A 22,251-nucleotide genomic window follows, 5' to 3' on the forward strand; every position below is an offset into this window, starting at 1 on the left:
TAACCACATCCAGAAAGTTGCATTTCACACCAAGGGCCTCATAGCTGATAAAAGAATAATGCTGCTTTTGAGTCATATAACATCCTATATATTACTGAATACAATGAGCCTATAGACTGTCTTTAATATGAATAGGCAGGACAGAGTTGTGAGTTGAACTCCCCTATTTATGTGACTTATTTAAAATGTATATGGATTATGCAATACAAATTGTTAACACACTTTTACAACAGCAGTGGCTGCTGAACAAATGAAAAAAAAAATCTTAAATAAAACATTCATTTTTTTCAGGATACAGCTCCACAAGTGGAGCAAGAGAAGCAATCATGACAATTACTCTTTGACTTTGTAACCTCTGACTCCAAATCACTTAGGAAGACATAGGGTGGGCATTGTGTATCAGTACAGCACATGCGAAGACTGTAAGCCTACAGAATGTGACTCAGCTGGGGCTTGACATGCCCTGGTACAAAAGTGATTCAGAATCAGGATCAGGATTATTACCAAGTAGGTTCCACAAACAAGGATTGATTATGTGGCATCAAAAAGGTTAAATGTACAAATGGGGACAAGATGAAACAAGAAGCATAAACACAGACACATACAGAATGAATACTCAATAATTATAGGAGAAGGAGAATCTTGGAAATGTACGACAGTCAATATGACGCACTGAATAGCTGTCCCTGGGATGAAACAGGAGTCTGTTAACATTGACATCTGTTGATAGGACTGACTTCTGTCTTGAAAATAATGTTCTTATGACTGCATTCTCAGAGGGGAGTTTTTCAAAAACACCTGACCAGGAGGGGTCAGCCATAGTCTTCCCTGCTCACATCAGGGCCCTGGAGTTGTGCAGGTCCTGGAGTGATGGCAAATTGCAGCCAATTACCTTCTCAGTAGAACAAATTTTACGCTGCAGTCGGCTCTTGTCTTTGGCATTGATGGCAGCATTCCAGACGGTGATGGAGCAGGTTAGGATGGACTCCTATAGACCCTTTCGCCGTTGGTAAACAATGCTCAGCATTCTAGGTTGCGCACGCATTCTGGGGGCAAAAGAAATGGCTTAAGTTCATACCTGCGAAGAAATCCTTAGCTTTATCTCTCCAAAATCCTCTTGCACTGTCACTAACTATGGCTAAAATTGCCGCTTTTTTGCCTCCAGAATGTGTGCTCTTAACGTTTATGACGTAGGTCATAAAAGGGTCTATACCCCACAGCCTGGTACCCACAAAGGCAATTCAGCTCACAATATATGTAAACACTATTTTCTTAAAGGACTTTACACAAGTTACCGCACAGTTACAGAGTTACAAATTGTATTTTTTTTGCACTTCATATCAGAAAGCAAGACAGGGAAAGTGCCAGTGTCTGCCTATTTGTCTACATTACATGTAATGCTATTCATATGTAAAAAGACAAAAAAGTAATGCTGAAAGATACAGAGACAGAAATAGCCCAGATAACTTTGTTGAGGAAGCAAGGCCTGTTTAGTTGACCACCACATCAAGGTACAGTGTTGGACAGGACAATCCTGAAGACGAGGTTAATGATAAAAGACATGATCGACAAGGGGACACAGAAAGATTCACATGGCTTTTTTTTGTTTGGCAATAATAGCAAAGGCAATGACAAACACAAAAGACAATATTTCCTTGTTATAAGGATTTAATTTAACCCAGAAATCAAGGATGCACAATTTGTTGTTTTCTCAGCCACACAAGTTCATCAATTAGCCATTATTGTAGGCCAATTCTATGGATTGTTTTGCCTACCTTCCAACTATCAGTCTCTGGAGAAACAAAATACTTTTTTCAGCTTACCAACATTATAGGCTTTTTGTATTTAAAAAAGACATTTCAAGCTTCTTCCCAGTTTGGCTTGTATTTCCCACCTTTACGTTCGTTGTTCCATTGGTAGCACAATCTATTTTTTAAATTGAGAATTGTATCTAAATGTGTTGTTGTATAATTTAGAAACAAATAAATCATTTGAGACTTTTATTTGAAAAAAATACGAATGGCGGCCATATTGAAATCTTCGTTATTGTCGCTGTTTACACGCTGCGCAACACAGTTTGTTTTGTGTACCTCCAGAAATCTGAGTTTAGTCATGTGAAATGGTTCATAGAAGAACGTGAACTTAAATATATTGTTGCCACATTTCAATATATGTAGTTATCTAGTGAAAATACGTTAGGTACTAATACTACAAAAGTAGATATCGCCTTGGTTGAAAGATTGGCTGCTGAAAGCTATAGCTAACGTTAGCTAATGTTTGCAAATTGAACTAACATCTAACAAATGTTTGAGATAGTTGGCTGGCTGACCTAGACGTCTACCTAAAAAGTTTTGCCCAAGAGGGGAAAAAAAAAGGTGAGTAATGATGTTAAATAGCCAGGAGCTCTTATATTAGCACAATACTAATGGGATGCGAGTGCGACAAGGATAGTGCATAACATAAGCGAATTTGTCCAGTTTTCCATGACATAATGCAGGTTTAGCTTGCATAGTGTTACATAGTGGAGAAAAAGGTGATACGCAGAAGGTCGCAAAATGTAAAAAATAAATAAATGTTAAATCATACCCTGAAAATCCGTTCAATCACGCAAGATTTAAACAAGCTTTAAGTTACACGTGAGTTCTGTCGATAGTGGAAGGAATATAGTTCATGTCTTTTGTCTAGCCTAATGTTTGAATCCTTTCTGCTGGTCTTTTTACAGCATTTCGCCCAGCAGTCAGGATGGTGTGTGAGCTGCTTCTGTCGTCTGTGTGGTTCCTTTTTGTTATCTTTTGGATGGAGACGATCAGCGTGTGGCTCTTCCTATGTTTCTTCTACCAGGATAGGGCCTTCTATCACTGGGGAGATGGGTGAGTGCTGTTTTATAATTGATTTTATTATTTATAAATATAGATTTAATTAGTAACACATTCTTTAAGAAAGAGGAAGGATTACTTTGATCCTGTTATTTGTGCTCTGCGGAAATGAGTGACACAGGGACATTCATGCACCCCCTTTAAATTAAACAGTAGGCTATAGTGATTGATTTCTTGTAAAGTGGTTCTGCTGCTGAACTATTAAAATGTGCTGAGTGGAAATCTTTGCTTTGATTTCCTGCAGGGTGTTTGCCGATGACCCTGGACAAATGCTCTACATGTTAACCAGGTAAGTGATCTGTATAGATAGGTACGATTATTCCGTTTCTATTGGCTATGGGAAAGGTATCATTGGTCACAATAACAAAACATTCTTGTATAAGTGTTATCTTTAGTTCATTGTTTTCTGTCACTATATATTTAGTCCCACTTTAAATCATCCAAATCCTGACATTGATATCTTTTATTTTTGCAGAGTGGACCGTTCTGGGGAGATGCAGACATGATCCAAATGTGCAAGAAAATGTTGCACGTTTCGAACAACCTAGAAGAATGGGGTCTTTCATATTTCTTTCAAACCATCTTTTAAGGTATTCCATTTCTGAGTCCATCTTCATGGACCTGCCTGAAACACCCTCGGAGATAAACAGGACCAGAGGACGGACGTTCTGGTTAGATTAATGACTGCTGTGGTCACGCCTGTGTGTTTGATGGAAAGCAGAAAAGGTTAAACATAAATACAGACTGTCCTCCTGGAAGCTCTTCCCGCTACACTACATTAACCAGCCTATGTTCTCTGCCCTTTTCCAATATGGTCAGGGTATATACAGTCTCATTATATATACCTGTGTATATACAGATGTTTTGATTTGAATGTGAAAACAAACAGAATCATCTCTATACTTTGTGAGACATGATGTCAACAGCATCAAGCTGAATTTAGTGAGGCAAACCTCAGAATGTTTCAGTGGTTCTGTTTATGATTTTGGTACATTTCGTTGAATTTTCAGAGAATTTTTACCTTGTAAAGACTGTTAATTTGTATTTTACTTGCACTCAACGCTGTTTTGCTTTTAAGCAATAAAGTTGACATTTGCTTGGGTGATGGTCCATCTTTTTTCTCATGCTGTTCTCCGATTCCATTTGTGATCAGTGAGACCTGTGGCCACAAACCTACCAGCTGCTTTTTAATAATACAAACAGTTTTGTAAAACAGTTCACTGAAGTCATAAGGCCCGCGCTTCCACAACAGTAGGTGGCGCCATAAATAAAGTATGGTACAATTTTACGGAAACAAAACAAGAAGTCAACGAGTTGTCGTAGTAAATGGAGGGAGGTAGAATAACGGTGTAGCATTCTTGTGAACTTAAACGTTGTTATTCATAGTCTTGCCATTGTTTGGGCCAGAGCCAGGATCAATTCTCAGATCCATCAATTTTCTCGAAGATGGCTCCAACGATCCAAACACAATCTCAACGTGAAGACGGGCACAGGTAACTTACTTTGCTAGCGAGCTAGCTCGGGGACTAGCGTCTGTGCTACCAATCCAGCCTACTATCTATCCGGTTATTCTCTCTTTGCTCAAGCATTAGATTCGAAACCACCGAGCTAGTTACGTAACTACCTTTTATAGTTTATCATGTCGTTTAAATGGCCATGTGTAAAAATGAAAACAATGACGTTACTCGACAATGGAGCATGCGTTAGCAAAGGCAATGTTTTCACAAACCAACTTGGTTAGCAAACAGGCGAGGTGCTTCTTTGACATATCATTACAGTGCAATGAGGATTTGTCGTAATATTGTGAAGATCAATGTTTTTCATCTGCGCATTTTCGTCTCATTTAGGACCTCTTCGCACAGAACCGTCCCTGAGAGGTATGTTAAGTGTATTTCAGTCAAAGTTAACCCATCAGCTATGTAGTGTAAAAATGAGTTTTTCCATCTCATCTGTTGACGGTAATAATTTCTTGAGATTTCTGAATTCTTGTCAGGTCTGGTGTTGTGTGTCGAGTGAAGTACTGCAACAGCCTCCCTGACATACCCTTTGACCCAAAGTTCATCACCTACCCATTTGATCAGCACAGGTATGCTGTGTACACTTATAGGTGTACATTGGTTTTGTAAAGCTTTGCATCCACAACATATAAAGTGAAAATGTTACATCACTCCAGATATTTGACTGTACTTCCTGTCATGTTTTGTCGAAAGGTTTGTGCAATACAAAGCAACTTCGCTAGAGAAACAACACAAGCATGATCTTTTGACTGAACCTGACCTGGGCGTTACAATTGACCTCATTAACCCAGACACCTATCGTGTAGATCCTAACAGTAAGTCGATGCAACACAAATGAATCCCAGGTCTACTACAGAAAACATATTTTATAACAAATAATTAATTCGTTTTTATTGATTACATTTTGTGTAGTTCTACTTGATCCAGCGGATGAGAAACTTCTAGAAGAGGACATCACGGCTCCTACAAGTTCCAAAAGGTGAGAAAGGGTTGAAATTAATAGGTAATGATTTTTCATGTCCATAATGTCATAGACCACATGGTGTTCTGACTCGATTGTTTATTTCATTGCTGTTTATTCAGATCTCAGCAGCATGCCAAAGTGGTACCCTGGATGAGAAAGACCGAGTACATCTCCACAGAGTTCAACAGATATGGTGTTTCCAATGAGAAAGTGGAAGTCAAGTAAGTCCTTATTATCTGCTAATGGCTACACACATTGACACACAGGTCATTTACACAAAGGGAAACTTTGAATGAACTTTCTTTTGCAGGATTGGTGTTTCTGTCAAGCAGCAGTTCACAGAGGAAGAGATCTACAAAGACAGAGACAGTCAGATTGCCGCGATTGAAAAGACATTTGAAGATGCTCAGAAAACTGTAGGAACACGTCCTCTTAATATTCCACATGTTGTTCGCAAAAGGTTTTATAAATGGTTTACCATAAAGATGGCCCTACCATAAGGCTTCTTTAAAGTGTGACTATTGCAAGATTAAAAAAAATGATGGCTCATGTCCTCCTTGCAGGTCACAGCGCACTACAGCAAACCCAGAGTCACTCCAGTGGAGGTTATGCCAGTCTTCCCTGACTTTAAGGTATGGCCTCACATGGGACACGGTATTTCAAAAAGGGTCCTTAAAGACTCCTGAAAAAGTTTTAAAAAGTTGTCAATGTGAGGGAACCCTGGGGGTGAATACAAGGCACAGTGACACACATTTTCTGTGGTCATGCATGCAACATCATGCCCTCTCCTTGTCATGCTCTCTTCCCCAGATGTGGATAAACCCATGCGCCCAGGTCATCTTTGACTCGGACCCTGCTCCCAAAGACATGTCTGCCCCTGCTGGTGTAGATGTGATGTCTCAGGCCATGATCAGGTAAGAGTGATACACAGTGACTTCATGTTGCTTCAGCTCTAAGTCAGTTGACATTTTTAATCTCTACACCCATTTGACAGGATCTTGTAAGTGGTTCTTTCCAGAGACTAGTTAGTAAGACTCTCTAAGACAGGGCAGGTGATTCTGGAGAAACAAATAATAGAAAGATAGATTTTAAAAGTATTCAACCAGAAAATAAACAGCCCCTTCCTTAAGACCCTTCTTTCAAAACGCATGAGCACGCACTGGTACTGCTTGAGTTCACGAGAGAGTAGTGAGGTGAATTGTTGTTCTCACTAACATATTCAACTACCAATTTTCCCGACAATTTACCACACTGAATATAAACGGCATTACAGTATTTTATGACATGTTATAAGATAAACCTGCATATTGATTGCATCCCTATATTAACAGCAGTTTATTGAATACATCATCCCATGTAGTTGTGGTGCGAGCGCAGCTAGCCATCTAAAATTTGTAAGAAGTTGGGCTGCACTCTCTCTGCCATTCTTGTATGACTAGCTTGCAAGCTTAAGTGATATGCCTTGTGGAAGACTCCAGTCAGGTGCAATAAGTGAACGAGTGTGCAAAGGTAGATAGGTCGGCAGGCAGGTAGGTCATCCAATTGGGACTTTTACAGCCCTGCGACTGTCCTGGTGAACAGTTTTGAAGATTGGTGCACAAAGTGCTCTCGCATGCTGAATGTTGGTGTTGTCTTTCTGCAGGGGTATGATGGACGAGGAAGGAAACCAGTTTGTGGCGTACTTCTTGCCCAACGAGGAAACCATGCGCAAACGCAAGAGAGATGTCGAGGAGGAGATCGACTACATGCCAGACGAATTGTAAGAAATTACATTGCTGACAATAACATGTGGGATGGGAAATGTCAATTACATATGTAATGCATAATACAGACTGGGCGTTTGTAATACCAATATTATAATAATATTGTACCTAAATGTCCCGAAATTTACCTGGGTTTCATGTTGGAATTGCATCAGCCAGACTTTATTACAATGTTATAACCTGATATGTTGTGTTTATACTCAGGATGTCTCCAGACATTTTGTGTGCAAAGGAAAAGTTTACCATGAGTCACTTTAATTCTCAAAATGACTTATTTTCATTCCTGCCTAGGTATGAATACAAGATTGCCAGAGAGTACAACTGGAACGTGAAGAACAAGGCCAGCAAGGGCTATGAGGAGAACTACTTCTTCATCTTCAGAGATGGAGATGGGGTCTACTACAACGAGCTGGAGACCAGGTGGGAAGCCATTGCATTTACATTTCAATGCATCCTCCTGAAGAACTGGGCAATGACAACAAAACAATGAATGCATCATTGCTAATGAATCTAGGCTAACATAATCAGCCTTCGTTGTTGTCATAGAGCAATCATTTTGTTGATGTCTGGGCTTAAAGAAATTCTAATGATCTGTTTCTTAATCTCATCCCTTTGTGGAAATAAGAACAAAATATGACCCTAGAACTGGCTGCATGTGTGTCAGTGCGATTCTGATCTGTCTGATGTTCTTGGTCCCAGTGAGATTCTGATCTGTCTGATGTTCTTGGTCCCAGTGAGATTCTGATCTGTCTGATGTTCTTGGTCCCAGTGAGATTCTGATCTGTCTGATGTTCTTGGTCCCAGTGAGATTCTGATCTGTCTGATGTTCTTGGTCACAGAGTGCGTCTCAGCAAGAGAAGAGCCAAGGCTGGAGCGCAGTCCACCACCAATGCGATGTTGGTGTGCAATCACAGAGATATGAACGACAAGGAGCTGGAAGCACAGGTAAAATTTAAGTTGGGATATTGTACACTTGTCCCTGCCACAGTACACAATCTATTAGTTCTTAATATTCCCTCATACTTTATGCTGTGTTACATAGAAATTAGTTTGGCCACTTTTTTAAGTCAAAGTGAACTGACGCCTTCACTGTTACAGGCTTCATGATAAATTAAGACTAGCTGGTGGTTTGTTATTCTTCCACGTTTTAAGTGTGTGTTTTGCCCTGCGTTTATTCAGACTTCCCACATCATTATAAACATTATTGTGTGTTAATATCCAGAAGAAATTGGTGAAGGAATGATAAAACTAGTTTCCACAAATCCCCAAGGGCCCATAATTCATGAGCTGGCCTGTGTTGGCTTTAGTTTGAGGAAACTGATAGATGTGTGTGCATGATGTGTCCCACAGGATGCCCGCAAAGCTCAGCTGGAGAATCACGAGCCCGAGGATGAGGAGGACATGGACAAGGTCCATGAGTCTGGTGAGGCTGCTGCATCTGCAGTCACTACACCACTTTCTCCTGTTTTTAACACCAGTCATCAATCTTAGTTAGTCACAGACATCCGGAGTTAAAATTGAAGCTGCTGTTATAGGAGGGACGAGTTCACAAGTGCAGTGTTTACTTCCTGTCCTTGACTTAAGGAGGCTTGTCTTAAAATGAGGTTAGGACGTCTGTGTTAATGATTCAAACTAATAGAGTGTGTGTGTGTGTTATCCTTGGTTGTCTCTTAGACAAAGAAAAGGGCAGCGAGAGCGAGAACTCTGAGAGCGAGTCAGAGCACGAGGAGCGCCCCGAGGCCGAGGAAGAGGACGAAGAAGTGGAGGTTGAGAAACCAGAGCGGCGGCGGCGGACGAGCGGCAGTGGCAGCGAGAGCGGCGACGAGCGCCAGGCACGTGAGACGCGTGCCGACGAGGAGGAGATCTTTGGGAGTGACGACGACAGCGACGACGATGGCGAGGCCAAGGGAGGCAGCAGGGGCGGGGGTCGCAGCAGCGGCAGCGAAGAGGAGGAGGAGGATGGTGGAGGGAGAAGGAGTGGGAGTGCGTCACCTGTGCGCAGCAGCAGCGATCACTCAGAGGCCGGCCAGCAGAGTGGAAGCGACCAAGGTTCCGACTCCAGTGACGCCAGCGACAGTGAATGAAATGGCAGAGCACAGCTGTACCCCCACACACTTATACACACACACACTTACTCACATTAGTACACATGCACTCATCTACACACACATACACACATGCACGCATATATGCAAACACACACACACTCACACACATGCACTTATATACAATCGGATACACACTCAAACATGCCTTTATATACAAAAATGCATACTTCCATTAGCAAATGGCATTCTTGTTTAAGGGTGCAAAGCTATCATGTCTGACTGAATCAGTCCTCATCCAGCATCCCCTCACTGTACCCATCTCTGGGGTTCTCAGCATGCGTATTTCATGGCAACACTGATGTCGCCAGTCATGTTCATCTCTAGGCTTTCCCTCTCAAGGCCGCCATGATGTCTGGCTCCTGATGTGTGTGAGGGGAGTGGGGAGGGCAGACTCAACTCAGACAGGTTAACTGTGCCAGCTAGAGTGAGTCTTCAGTACACATTAACCGCCAGTCTCCACCTGCATTACAATTCACACTGTCTTTGTTTTTGACATTTTTTAAATGTCTTTCTCTCTATTTTTTTCCACCTTTCTTATCTTGTCCGGCATTGGGTTGGATGGGTAAAGTTTTTCTCTCTTTTGTTTATGAGAACCTTAGAAATCAATTAATTGTGGAGCTGATTTGAATGTGAGCGGCACATTGTCTTATACTGTTAGCATATTCTTTTTGGTCGTAGTTAAGCTGAAACAGTCTTCTGCAGTGTATGGACAATGTAAATAAATATTAAACTGATGTTTTTTTTAAATATCATTGTCTGTGTTTTATTATTACTACAACAGCCACTAGTTAAGTAATATCCAAATGATAAATCACAGTCAAGCTTTATTAAAATACAACTTAGCTTGGACTATATTTCCTATCTTATTTGTTTGTGTATGTTTAAGCTTAGGTGATATAATCACTTGTTTTCTATCCACTGTACAACAACAAACATAAGAAACCTTTTAGGACAATACTGTACAAAAAGCTTAAAGGGGTTTTTTCTTTCAACGAAAGAAAGACAGTTTGCTTTTCAGCCACTCCTCTGTCAGGTCGTCTGCGTTGCGAGTCTCGAACACCTGTGCAGGAGGAGGTTGAAATGAAGAAAGAGATAAGGAAAAGTTCATGCCAAAGAAGTCACGGTACGTCCTTGAAGTCTTTTGGGATATTCATACTTTTGGATATGAAATGGAGCCAAAGGCGAATGTGTCACCTTTATTTGTGTAGCATCCAGATAATACTAAATTGTGATTTTTTTTTAATCATAATTTGAGAAGATTAGGTATACTAACTGTACTGTTGTACATATGATTATGATTGTGGGGATGGTGACCAACTTTAAGCCCTTTGTGTATGTCCAAGAGAAGCTTAACACAACACATGCTTGTCCCAATGTCACATGCACAGGGTTATCTCCTAAACTTGTTTCTGTCTGTTTAAATAACCATGAAGTCCAAATTCCATGAAACCAATAGTTGATCAATACATCATCAATGCATGAATATTGATTGAAATAGCTTACAGGATAAAAAAAAAAATTTGATGGAGGAAATGAACAGGTACAGCTGAAACAAATGACAGGTGATACGTTTAGGGGTTTGATAGAATTCTGCACATGACATTGACTCCTCTTCAGTTAAACACTGACTCGGTGGGTAGACTACGGAATATTCAGTAGATTACCACTTCCACTTCTTCAATTAGATAGGAGAGAAAAAAAAGAAAAGTGTGATCAATTGTTACCTTGGTGAGCTCTGCAATCTGAACCAGGCGGTTTTTGCTGCCTGCGTACATCATTTGTTGTTCAGGCTTGCACCCTGTAGATATTGTGCGTAGTGTAAGTGTACGGGCAAGTGTTAACCCTAACAGTCTAGTACATTGTATTTATAGTTCAGAGTGCATGGTCATTTGATATCAGCATGGACTGTAAAAAGAAACTAAGTTGCTTTATAGTTTGATGCAAACAGCTTGACAGTCAAGGCAGTCCATGTAAGCATTTCTCACCTACGGGACTTGAAAAGATGAAGCAGAGTGGGTATGACACCCTCCCATCTTCATGATTATATTTGTAGCTGTACACAATGAATGTTCTGTCATGTTAAGGAATGTTTTTGTTGTTGCTAGTTGCATCTGATTTAACACAAACTAGTATGCACCAGGAAAAGTGACCTTAACTCACTTTTTGTTTTTGCAATGACTACTTTCAATCCTTTTGTCTGATCAACTAAAACACTTCCTAGACATTAGCCGACATAGAGACAGGTGTGACATGGATCTTTGAACCATGAAAATGTATCTTTTAGCATAGCCATTGCAGAAATTTAACAAAAATCTATATAAGCAGGTTGTGGGAAGGATATCTGGGCTGACGTTCTGGGAGCTCATTCCTCAAGTCATCAAGGGAAATGTCCTGAAATAAGAGAGAATGTCGTGGTTGTTGTTGCCATGTGGCTCATTACCTGTACCCTTCCGCTCAGCATGAATAGGATTTCCGTATGACATCCACATGTCACAAAGGAACATCTTATAATTATAATGTTCAAACTGTCAAGAGGGTTTACGCAATGTATTTCCACATATCCAATTATTATATGAAATAAGGTGTAGGGTATGATGGCAAAACTAGACATATCTGAAGTCATTTATGACATTTAATACAGCTTTAACTGTCATAGAATGGAATACAAATATCAACACTGACAAGAAACACTGCGTTTATTTTAATCCCACAAAAAAATGAAAATGACAGAAAAACTGTAGTGTCAAATGAGCACATGTACTGCCCCGAGAAGACATGACTGATCAAACTTACCTCATACTCCTCCTCCAACACCACCAGCTGTTGCTGCATGTCTATCTTCACTGAACAGAGGGAAACACAACATGTCATTAATGTAGTCACTATAGGTGACAGTCAGTAAGTCTGAACTGAACTTCAGTTGCCTAGCTGAAAAGTATGGCACAGTGCTCTACACAGTGTGGGTTGCCTTTTTTCCACCATTGGCAGACATCATGCCCATATAAATAAATGCTGTTAAGGCAAAGCCAGATAACCGTAACAAAATTATGCAACAGCCAGTAATCTGCTGAAACAGACACTTACTTAAAATGGCTGCATTGTTTGTATCTTTTCGGAAACGGAACTTCTTCAGTTTTTCTTTGAGGGTTTCATCCACTTCACACACAACTAGAGAGTCTGCCTAAATGATTTAACCAAAACATCAGGTGACAGGGCTGGCCATAATACTGTGGTTAATTCCTGAACTAAAAATAATTAATTTAACAAATAAAGTTGCCCATTGAACAGAAGAAATGTTATTTTGCATGAACATGACAACTATAAAACTATTAAAAACATGCCAATTCTAGTGACTTTAAAACAGGGACAATCATAGAGTAAGTGTGTCTATATCATGAATATTACTTATGCGCTATATTTTGTTTGTCTTTTTTTCTATTTTAAACCAAAAATTAGGTGTTTATGTGGAACGTTGCAGGCAGGAAGTGCCTATGCAGCTGCATGTTGCAATTTTACTTCCTGGATCTGCATAACGGTTGAGAATATCACCAAGATATTACACAGAAATGGGACTCTTAGAACATACATAACATTTTATGTAATCTAGGTAATATGAAATCATGAAAACACTCTGACTGTAATAAAAGCAATGAATCCTTACCATTTCTCTGACTCGAAGTTATAACCTTCTGCTTTATGAGCTGTGAAGCTGTTTGTTCTTCCTGTTGCACTTGCAACTTGTGACCAAAAACTAGTGACATCCTCAGGTTCTACACTGGGTATTTGCATAATGGGAGGGATATTAATTACTGCGATTTTACATTTTTGTATTTTCTATCTACTGTATGTCACATTTCTACCACCACCTCTACAACAACAACAGTGATGATAATAATAATAATAATAACAACTCTGTCCACTTTTTTTCTGTATATGACAAATTTAATATATTGTAACTCTTCACTGACATCGCTGTCTAACATAATGTAAGATATAGCATCACTTATATTATGGTTCGTACTTGCATTTAGATGCTGTATTTCATCGGCTCTATCTGTACTCTGCACAATGATTAAAGATGAATCTAATCTATATATTATTATATCTTATATCTTATATCTAATATCTTATAACTCAGTGTCCATGTTCATGGAATGGTGTTAATGGTCAGGTGATCTGATAATCTAGGAAAGAATGATATAGACTATTATCATTAACAATATCAATGTCATAGTCAATGTCTCTGTCGAAGAGCTCATAAGCCTACCTATGCTGCGGAAAATATACTTTTTTCCAAAACAAATTATGTGACAGTTCAGTTTACCATACATCAGTGATTGTATTTTCAAGACACTCAAATTAAGCTAGTGTATTCTTTTCTCGCGGGGGCCAGTCGCGTATAGCCGTAACGGACAACAAGCCAATAGGATTGACGCTGTTTTCTGGATCTGTGTATTTCATTATTTATTTTAGATTCCCCAAAAATCCAGGGTTGGTGTGCCCATTGAGGTGTTATCGAATGTGAAACATATGAGTAGAAAGCATCGAAAATAGCCTACTTGTCTTGCTGCCGCTATCAACCAGCGGTCTCCAGCTGTGCACCCCACTGTGCAGGCCACTCACGGGACCTGGGGTCCATAGAGAGGTCACCCATATAGAGGTCACCCTATCAGTTGATCCCGGGGTTCCGTGGGGCTCATGCACAGTGGAAATGTACTGACCAGTTGGCTACCCCAAGCCAGTTTCAAGGCTCCCCATCTTTTAAATATCCCACCGACCTCTGGCCAGTCGTGGGTCAACAGAAGCTGGAGAGGAGCGTCAAGGAGTTCGAAGGAGAATGAGTGAGTGTTTCGTTATTGTACATGTAACGTCGCGAGTCTGTGTCATATCAGTGTAGAACATATATGTTAGTTCATGTAGTGTGGTAATTATTCACTGTCTTGTCATGTTTCACTGTTAAGCCAAAGATTTACCGTTGAAAACGGAGGAGTGGAATGTTCACGGTGTAAACGGGACGGAGCCATACTTATTCATAGTTGTCATAATCATCATGTGTATAAAAAAGTGTATTCTTGTTATACATAATTGTTCATTCCTGTATGTCTTGTTATTTATCATTTCTGTACAAACCACGGATCATTGTGTCACTGTTCATTTCACGGTTCATCATTATCAGTCATTCATGTGTGTCCATCTCTCCATTCAAGGCTTGAGTGTGTGTGTGTGTGTGCAGGCCCGTATTAAGACTACATGGTGCCCATGGGCAACAGTGACTCTGGTGCCCACCTACCCCCACTCCGCAGAACACAAACCATACCTATCCACAGGGGTGTTTCAGTCCTTGAGTAGAAAAATACTTTCCTACTTTACTCAAGTATTATTTCTCAGTATCTGTATTTTACTTGATTGTTTTTTTATACATATAGTACTTTATTGCATTTTCTCGCTTACATCACAGCTTACAGCATATGCTGTAAATTATGTTTAATGTGAACTTATGTTATACTTGGGTGCCCTGCTTGCACAGACACAACGCAGGAGGCACCACAGACAAACTGAGACACATAGTGGGACGTTAAGGAAAGCAAGTTTTTTTGGTCACTGTTGTCCCAAATATATGTACTGTATAATTGCAATTACATGTTTTATTATTATTATTATTATCATTACTATATATTAGAATTTTTTTTTTTATATATATATATATATATTTTTTTTTTACACCGGTTGCTTGGGGCCCCTGGCGTCTTGGGCACCCTGGGCAGTTGCCCAGTTGCCCATATGGTTAATCCGGCCGTGTGCGTGTGCAATAAATACTCCGTCATCATTGGAACTTTGACATTCTTGTTCTAACCGGACAAACCTGTGGCGATTGGCACATATTCAGTTATCAGTCATACATTCAGTTATCAGTCATAGAGATCCTTTTGTGAATCATTCAATAAGATATCCCCCTATTTTATATTCAAAAAATGAAATACAATTTTCCCTGTTTTCCATGTTCCATGTTAACTGAACCAGCATACGTGCAATGTAATGAGATTATGTGTGGACCAGCATTGGTGAGCAAAATACCGCCTTGGTGCTTGAGCTCATCTGTCCTTACCTCACACCTCTGAGACACACTTAGACACTGAGACCAGCCATCTCCCACATGCACGCTAGAGCTCCAGATATTTGGAAAGAATCTTGCATAACAAATTTGATCAATTAGTCACTATCCTTGCCACTGCCATTTGGAAATGTATGCCGATGACACTGTTGGACACACATGCAAAAACAGCTGAGCTAGCAGAGGCTAACTGCTGCTATGATGCTGATGTGCCAATATACAGGCCCCTAATGTTGACATATTCATTAAGGGTGAAAAGGCTGATATAGTTACTGAACTTAAATATCTTGTCGTAACATTGGATCCAAATCTGAATTTTAGAACTACTTAAGAAAATATGCCAATTTTAGACAAATTAGAACCTCTCTCTCTGTGTATGCAGCAAAGATATTTGGGCATGCCATGATCCTTTTCCACATGTCTTATTGTATTAGGTGTTGGGGGCAGGCTATAAAAACTCTGGGATAACACTGGATAAGTGTAAAATCCACAAGAATGGCTTCCAGATATGATACTGTACCGTTTTGTAGCACTGTCTTTTGGCAGTCAGCTTTCTCTGTGAAAGCCACTGCTCAGTGTAGCGCCCCACCAGATGACATGACAGTAGTAGTTCTATTAGTACCTTTAAAGTCAAAGTTAAAAAACTGCTAAAATGCAACAAATGGTCCCTTACAAATAAAATAAATAAATAGTAAAGAAATTCTAAAAATAATAGTAATATTGGCTAAAAGCCTAAGAAAGGGAAGGAGGGAGCTGGAAATTATGAATTGGTAAAATCATTTGGGATAAGCAAAAATGTGAAAATGTAAAGACCTGTCTGTATCACAGTTGTAATTGTAAAACAGAAACATTATTATCATACTAAAATAAATAAAAGCGAACAATAGTTTTATGGAAATAAGGATATGCTTTGGTCTTCCATGTGTATCATAATCCCAATCTAATAACCCTTAACCCTTAAATAACCCTAACCCTAAATTTCACACTGATACCCTCTTACCTCCCATCCACCTGCTCCCTAACTATCTTGCTCTCGCTGCATAGGGAAACCATAGCTAAAGCACTTTCCTGGCTGTGGCCTACATACAGTATATCTTCCCTGTGCCCATCAGGGCTCATCATATCATTGTCAGTGACGGCGCCAGGGGGGGGGCTAGGGGGTGCTAGAGCACCCCCTAGATTGGCCATAGCACCCCCATAGCACCCCCAAGAAAATAATGGTTTATTTAGGCCTATTATTGTTATTTAATTTCATTCTGAGTTCTTAATAAAATGTATTGTGTGATAATAATATTTTAATCACAAAAGAAAATAACAGATTGAAATAAACAGATTGTTCACGCAGCACGACACAGACACTTTGCGCGTGAACGTGATTGTTCAATGAGTAGTAGGCTTGGTAACAGTAATCCTCGCGATCGGTCAATTCTAAGTCAAGCGTTCACAAAATCACGAAAATGGATCGGTATTTGATCTGCAAATTTCCTCGAGTTGAATAAGATGTTCAAGAGGAAGAAAAAATGCAAGAGGTATTGGATTCTGATTCTGATGTAGAAGAAGAGGAACGTCCTGGTCCAAGTTAACCCTTCACCTCTACTGAGGGCGCTGCTAGCCATCCTGCTAGCACCCTGGGTGACTTAAGCATGAACGCCCAGGATGGTCCGAAAAGACCAATATTACAAAAATGTTGTGGAAAGCTTGCGCTACACTGCTTGTCAGGGGATCTCACAGCGAGGCCACATTGAAGATGAGGATTCAGCAAACAGGGGTAATGTCCGCGAGTTGCTATCTGTAATTGGAAAATTTGATAAAACCGTTCAGAAAAAGTTAGATAACAACCCGTCAAATGCAAAGTATGTGCACCATGACGTGCAGGATGAGATCATCAATGTAATGGCAGAAATGATTAGGAAACAATTAAGGGATGTTTTAAGCATAGTTTTGTGTGCACTTTTTGATCTCTTATTATTGTGGTTTTGAGTGCCTACTGTTTGGTCTCATTCATGTTTTTATTGATTGTGACTTAAAATAATATACACTTTTTGAAAGCATTTCTGACTCTTTGCCTGTTTAAGTTAATTCTATCTGATATTCTAATCTGCCGTCTTTAGTTAGAAGTGTATTGAACTTGGTATGTTTAGTTTAATTTGTCGCACATGGTAGTGGTGACCTGTTAGTCATCTGGCGCAAACTTTAATCCACACACTGAAGTAAGTGAAGTAAGGATTACGTTATCTATAACATGCTGCATCCATTTTGACCGTCGGAGATGAATGCGGCTTTGTGCGCGTCCGTCAGAAGTAGCCTAATGATAATAATAATACGATCGATTTGAATGACGCTTTTTATGTAACCCAAAGACGCGTTAGAGATCAAACGTGTAAACATAGGCTATGTGACGATATGGTGGGGAGGTGTTAGTAGAGAAAAATGAGACTCATATGCTATCACCCTAATTTCATAGCACCCTCAGTAAAACGCCGAGCACCCCCATAGCACCACCAGAGAAAAATCTCTGGCGCCGCCACTGATCATTGTTGAACCTAGTTCCTAATGGCCCTGGCTGCTTCAAAGTATTTCAGCCCATCAATCTCCTGGCGGGCCCCTGGTAGAAGGCTCTGTGGTGGGTCGGGCACTGTGTGGTGTGAAGGTTTGACATTCCAGAATTCATGCTCATGTTTAGGGTTGGACTTCGAGTATAAGAAGGGTGAGGAGAGAGCCAAGGAGCAGCACTTCTCAGCCCAGCTCTCCACATCCAAACCACCTCCTCCAGCTCCCAGAGAAGAGAGGCAGAGAGAAAGAGCAACGACTAAGAGAGATTCAGAGCCCCAGCACGCAGCAAAGATGAGCCGCAGCCCAGAAAGGATTTCGTCTTACCGTCGGCATTTTGAAGAATGCAGCTCCACATCCCTCCAAGTGAGGGTGTCTAGCCCTTCACCATCCCGCCGGGACCCCCGGCAGCAGCGTGCTGCCAGCTCCTCCCGGTTGGCCGTGGCCGCAGCTGGCAGCGGCATGGCCATGGGCCGCAGGACAGTCTCCTCCTCCCGCAAGCCCCTGATGGGGAGGTGAGCTCCGCCCAGGGGGATAGCACGGGGTATCTTGATGAGAGGGGTCATCTAGGGGTCGCAGATCTAAGTCCCCACTGAGGTCAGCCCGAATAGTGTGTGTGAGGACTGTAGGGCTCTGTAGGAAAACTGGTAGATAGATCCATTTTCTAGCCCCATTTAGTTTGCCATAATGCTGTTCTACATGAGGGGCTAATGTGCTTTCTTAGGTCAGCCCAGAGGGTTCCATTTTTAAAGCATAATCAATCAATATCTAGAAACAATGTTTTGTTTTACATCATGACATGAATTGTAGAGCTGGCATAGGACACAAATGGTAAACTGTAACCAAGACTAGAAGCATCGTTTTCTCAAACTAAATCAATTATAGCCTATAACTCAAATTGTTTATGAAAGCCAGTCCCCCTGATTCTTAAATCAACTTTCCACCCGCTTTGCAGGTTTCACCATGTGCATTCCCCAGTAGCGCGACGAGATGCCATTAGATTAACAGCAGACTGACCACTTTATTTAAGTGTATTAAATCACACACTTAATTCAAAAGTGTGTCAGTGATAAAAATAGAATGGGCGATTAAAAGGATAAAATTAAAGGGAAGGTTCAGCCACACTTCTCACATTTTGATACATATTCAGTCATATCATGCTGTGATAACGAATTAACTCTCATGCATTTGTTGAACTGTAGCGGCGCAAGCATGGGCACCGTTTGTGTGGGAGGAGAAGCGGTAGATCTGGAAGCTGCTGCAGCTGAGAATCAAGAATTCCTCAGCACTCGCACCAGCCAGCGCAGCGAGATGGTTGTGCTGAACGACAGGCTGGCTGCATACATCGAGAAGGAAAGTGGCTTTCTTTTACACTACATTAGTTATTGCTAATGTATACCTATACCCCCCCCCCCCCCCCCCATACTCACAAATACTTAAATACAGTCACTTGATTCACCTGGAATGTTGTCTAGGCCTATCTTTGACAGAATTTGTCTGACTTGTTTCCGTTTAAGTGTGCAGTACAGATTGGCTGTGACTAAATGTGCCTTCTGGCTTGAAGACGGAGCAGCGCATTACTTGCACTTTTTTGGTCAGCGATCATGTAGGGCTCGCACACATGGGCCATAATGTATGTGTCCTCCTGTCCCCAAAGGTTCGGTCTCTGGAGCAGCAGAATAAGCTAATGGAGACAGAAATCGAGGCCCTCCAGAACCGATTCCTGAAGCCCACGGGCCTGCGCATGCTGTATGAGGAGCAGCTCAAAGAGCTCAGGAGGCTTGCTGATCAAATGAGAAAGCAGCGGGTATGTCTGTTTCCCATAAATACTTTCTTAGTAGGCCTATGCCTGTTCGTACAAATATGCATCGGATCATCAACCGACCCTACAGTATACTGACAGCAGTGCTGGACACGTGTTCCGAGGCTACGGCTTACTTATTTTGCTGGTGTTTAATTTAAATCTCTTCACAAACACATACCAAATCAGTAACTGATCATACATCTATTGGTACAGATAGTGTTCTCCAACTAATGATGTTCTCATCATTTTCCTTCAATTTGTAAGGACCTGGCTGTTGCTGCCAAAGACGCCACGGCTGGACAACTGGAGATGATGAAGGCCAAATACGAGGAAGCTTTGGAACTGAGGAGGGAGGCTGAGATGGACCTCGAGAACTTCCGACCGGTTAGACTGGCAGTTTTAGGATTAATGATTTAGATGAATGCTGTTGATATGTCGACCACTATGGAATGGCTTACTTTCAACCGTGTGCATACAGGATGTTGACGCAGCCACCTCCACACGCATTGCTCTGGAAAAACAACTTGAGAACCTGGAGGTCGAAATTGAGTTCCTGAAGAGGATTCAAAGAGAGGTACGTTTATTTATTCATTATCACCAGTCACCAAGATACATCAATCCACGATTTTGAAGTTGATAAATGATGTGAAATTATACAATTCCCTCAGGAAATCGAGGACCTGATGAAACAAATCTATGCTGCTCATGCCACCGCTGGAGACGCCTTTGCCCTCCCCGACATCGCGGCTGCTCTTAAGCAGATTCAGCAAGAATATGACACCATCGCGGCAAAGAATCTTCAGGTACCACATAAAAAAGGCCCTTTACAGAACATGAATAATTTAGAGCTAATTGGATATACATCAACATACATTTACTTGAAATGTGTTTTGCCCTCTTTAGGAAATGGACTCGTGGTATAATTCAAAATTCGAAGATTTAAACAATAAAACCACAAACCGTGTGGACAAAGTGCGTGGTGCACGAGAGGAGCTCGCATCGGCTAAAAAAGATGTAGGTTTGCCTTTGTTCTTGCATTTCAGCATGTCTCAAGCTATTTAAAAACAAATACCAAGAGGTGCACAGAAAATAGACTTGAATAGCACTTCTATATCCACAGATTCAAGGCAAAGAGAGGGACATGGATGATCTGAAGACCAAAAACGATGGTCTGGAGGCTCAGCTTCTTGCAGCTCAAGAGAGACACAAGAAAGAGCTGGAGGCTCTCCATGTGAGTCCATATTACAGTTTAAAAAGCTGAGATGATTAGATAAGCACATTTAAATTTTTGCCTACAAAATACTAGTCAGGGGACATAATGCAATATTGCAAAGATTTATAAATGTATAAACGCCATTTAGGCCAGGATCGAAGCTCTTCATTTGGAGCTGAAAACCACAAAGGGGAAAATCGCACAGCTTCTCATGGAATACCAGGACTTGCTGAATGTTAAGATGAGCCTGGAGATTGAGATCACTACATACAGGTAAGTGAAGTGTTTCATTCAATCCACCCATACACACAAATGATATTTCACCATTGAGCCCAACAATGCTGTGGTGTCTTTTCCGTACAGGAAGCTGATTGAGGGCGAGGACATGCGCATCACCAGTATGGTGCAGGGGGTGATGGGCATGAGTGCCATCAGTGCTGGGGAGAGCAGAGTTATGAGTCTTGGGGCCTTGGGAGCCGGAACCGGTGGAGCTGCCAATGAGGGACTTGGAGCCAGTCTGGGAAATGGCGCCCACAGCCAGACTATCGCCACCTACTCCGAGGAGCAGGCCGTGGAGATCACTGAGAGGAAAACCGTGCTCATTTGGTAACCAGGAGAACAAACGCCATTCACACACTCACTGTGAACTCAATTTAAATACATGGTGTACAGCATATCTCAAGGGATTCAAATCATGGGGTGTGCTGGTAACATAGGCTACTAGATTCTCTATGTATTGTAATCCATTGAAATATTTACATCAGTCTTTCATATTTTGATGCCATCTGCCTTCTCTCCGGACAGTTAAAACGAGGACGACACCCTCGACAAACAGGAGAGGAGCTACATCATTGAGGGAGCTGCTGATGAGGAAGAGGTTAAGAGTGATAGGGGGGACCTACCCTGTCCACTCACCCTTGACCTCACACTGGTGGCCCTGGGTCTGGGCTCTAACCTTTAACCTACCATGAAGATGTCTACATTTGCTAAATGCTTCTCTCTCTCTCTCTGTGTTCAAAGCTGGTTGTGAAGGTTTTTTAAAGCCAGGTTTTCGTGTGCCTTACTACTGCTTCCTTGCAAGAATTAAATAAAAGCTCTCAGTATCCATTTCTCTGGCCCTGTGGTTCATTGTAGGGGTTGTGATTACTTTATCATGGGTTTTCTTGAGAGTCTTGGACTCTTTTAGGTAGTCTGACATGCCTTGATGTTTTTGTATATTTCCCCTTACTAAAAACATGATTCATTTCTAGAAGACCTCTACAATAAGAACATGACAGTAAAAGTAAAAGAATGTAGTTAAAATACATTTAATTTGATTAAATCAAATCTAAACATACCCTTACA

General features: G+C 41.0%; 3 protein-coding genes and 1 long non-coding RNA gene across 4 annotated transcripts; 3 read left to right on the top strand and 1 right to left on the bottom strand.

Annotated features, from left to right (window-relative positions):
• The first annotated feature begins 2,099 nt into the window (after window positions 1-2,099).
• Window positions 2,100-3,979, top strand: LOC308370521. The gene is made up of 4 exons (XR_013968780.1): window positions 2,100-2,375; window positions 2,723-2,870; window positions 3,121-3,165; window positions 3,352-3,979. It is a non-coding gene; the product is annotated as an uncharacterized lncRNA (long non-coding RNA).
• Window positions 3,980-4,192: 213 nt separating this feature from the next.
• paf1 (PAF1 homolog, Paf1/RNA polymerase II complex component) lies at window positions 4,193-9,975 on the top strand. Its single transcript, XM_080845163.1, has 14 exons — window positions 4,193-4,369; window positions 4,724-4,753; window positions 4,870-4,962; window positions 5,087-5,208; window positions 5,306-5,372; window positions 5,477-5,578; window positions 5,668-5,773; window positions 5,921-5,989; window positions 6,168-6,271; window positions 7,000-7,116; window positions 7,412-7,540; window positions 7,960-8,065; window positions 8,471-8,543; window positions 8,795-9,975. The coding sequence occupies exons 1-14, from the start codon at window positions 4,323-4,325 to the stop codon at window positions 9,202-9,204; spliced, it is 1,575 nt and encodes a 524-aa protein (XP_080701289.1). The 5' UTR covers window positions 4,193-4,322; the 3' UTR covers window positions 9,205-9,975.
• Window positions 9,976-10,216: 241 nt separating this feature from the next.
• gmfg (glia maturation factor, gamma) lies at window positions 10,217-12,959 on the bottom strand (the record flags this gene model as incomplete). The annotated part of the gene is made up of 7 exons (XM_080845169.1): window positions 12,890-12,959; window positions 12,313-12,409; window positions 12,022-12,071; window positions 11,570-11,619; window positions 11,214-11,299; window positions 10,953-11,026; window positions 10,217-10,288 (listed from the first exon to the last, which is right to left on the bottom strand). The coding sequence occupies exons 1-7, from the start codon at window positions 12,890-12,892 to the stop codon at window positions 10,217-10,219; spliced, it is 432 nt and encodes a 143-aa protein (XP_080701295.1). The 5' UTR covers window positions 12,893-12,959.
• Window positions 12,960-18,184: 5,225 nt separating this feature from the next.
• On the top strand, window positions 18,185-21,517 carry LOC308370332 (desmin-like; the record flags this gene model as incomplete). Its single annotated transcript, XM_080844987.1, has 10 exons — window positions 18,185-18,405; window positions 19,093-19,243; window positions 19,548-19,697; window positions 19,959-20,078; window positions 20,173-20,268; window positions 20,363-20,497; window positions 20,598-20,708; window positions 20,815-20,925; window positions 21,056-21,180; window positions 21,271-21,517. The coding sequence occupies 10 exons, from the start codon at window positions 18,185-18,187 to the stop codon at window positions 21,515-21,517; spliced, it is 1,467 nt and encodes a 488-aa protein (XP_080701113.1).
• Window positions 21,518-22,251: the final 734 nt, after the last annotated feature.

The sequence above is a fragment of the Sprattus sprattus genome (genome assembly GCF_963457725.1).
Source record: "Sprattus sprattus genome assembly, chromosome: 9".
In the NCBI taxonomy this organism is placed as follows: domain Eukaryota; kingdom Metazoa; phylum Chordata; class Actinopteri; order Clupeiformes; family Clupeidae; genus Sprattus; species Sprattus sprattus.

Excerpts from the sequence above, each read along its gene's own strand:
- paf1 (XM_080845163.1), top strand. The coding sequence starts at position 4,323 with ATGGCTCCAACGATCCAAACACAATCTCAACGTGAAGACGGGCACAG. Across the intron at positions 5,990-6,167 it reads CAGTCTTCCCTGACTTTAAG|ATGTGGATAAACCCATGCGC; the intron begins GTATGGCCTCAC and ends TCTCTTCCCCAG. Across the intron at positions 7,541-7,959 it reads TACAACGAGCTGGAGACCAG|AGTGCGTCTCAGCAAGAGAA; the intron begins GTGGGAAGCCAT and ends TCTTGGTCACAG.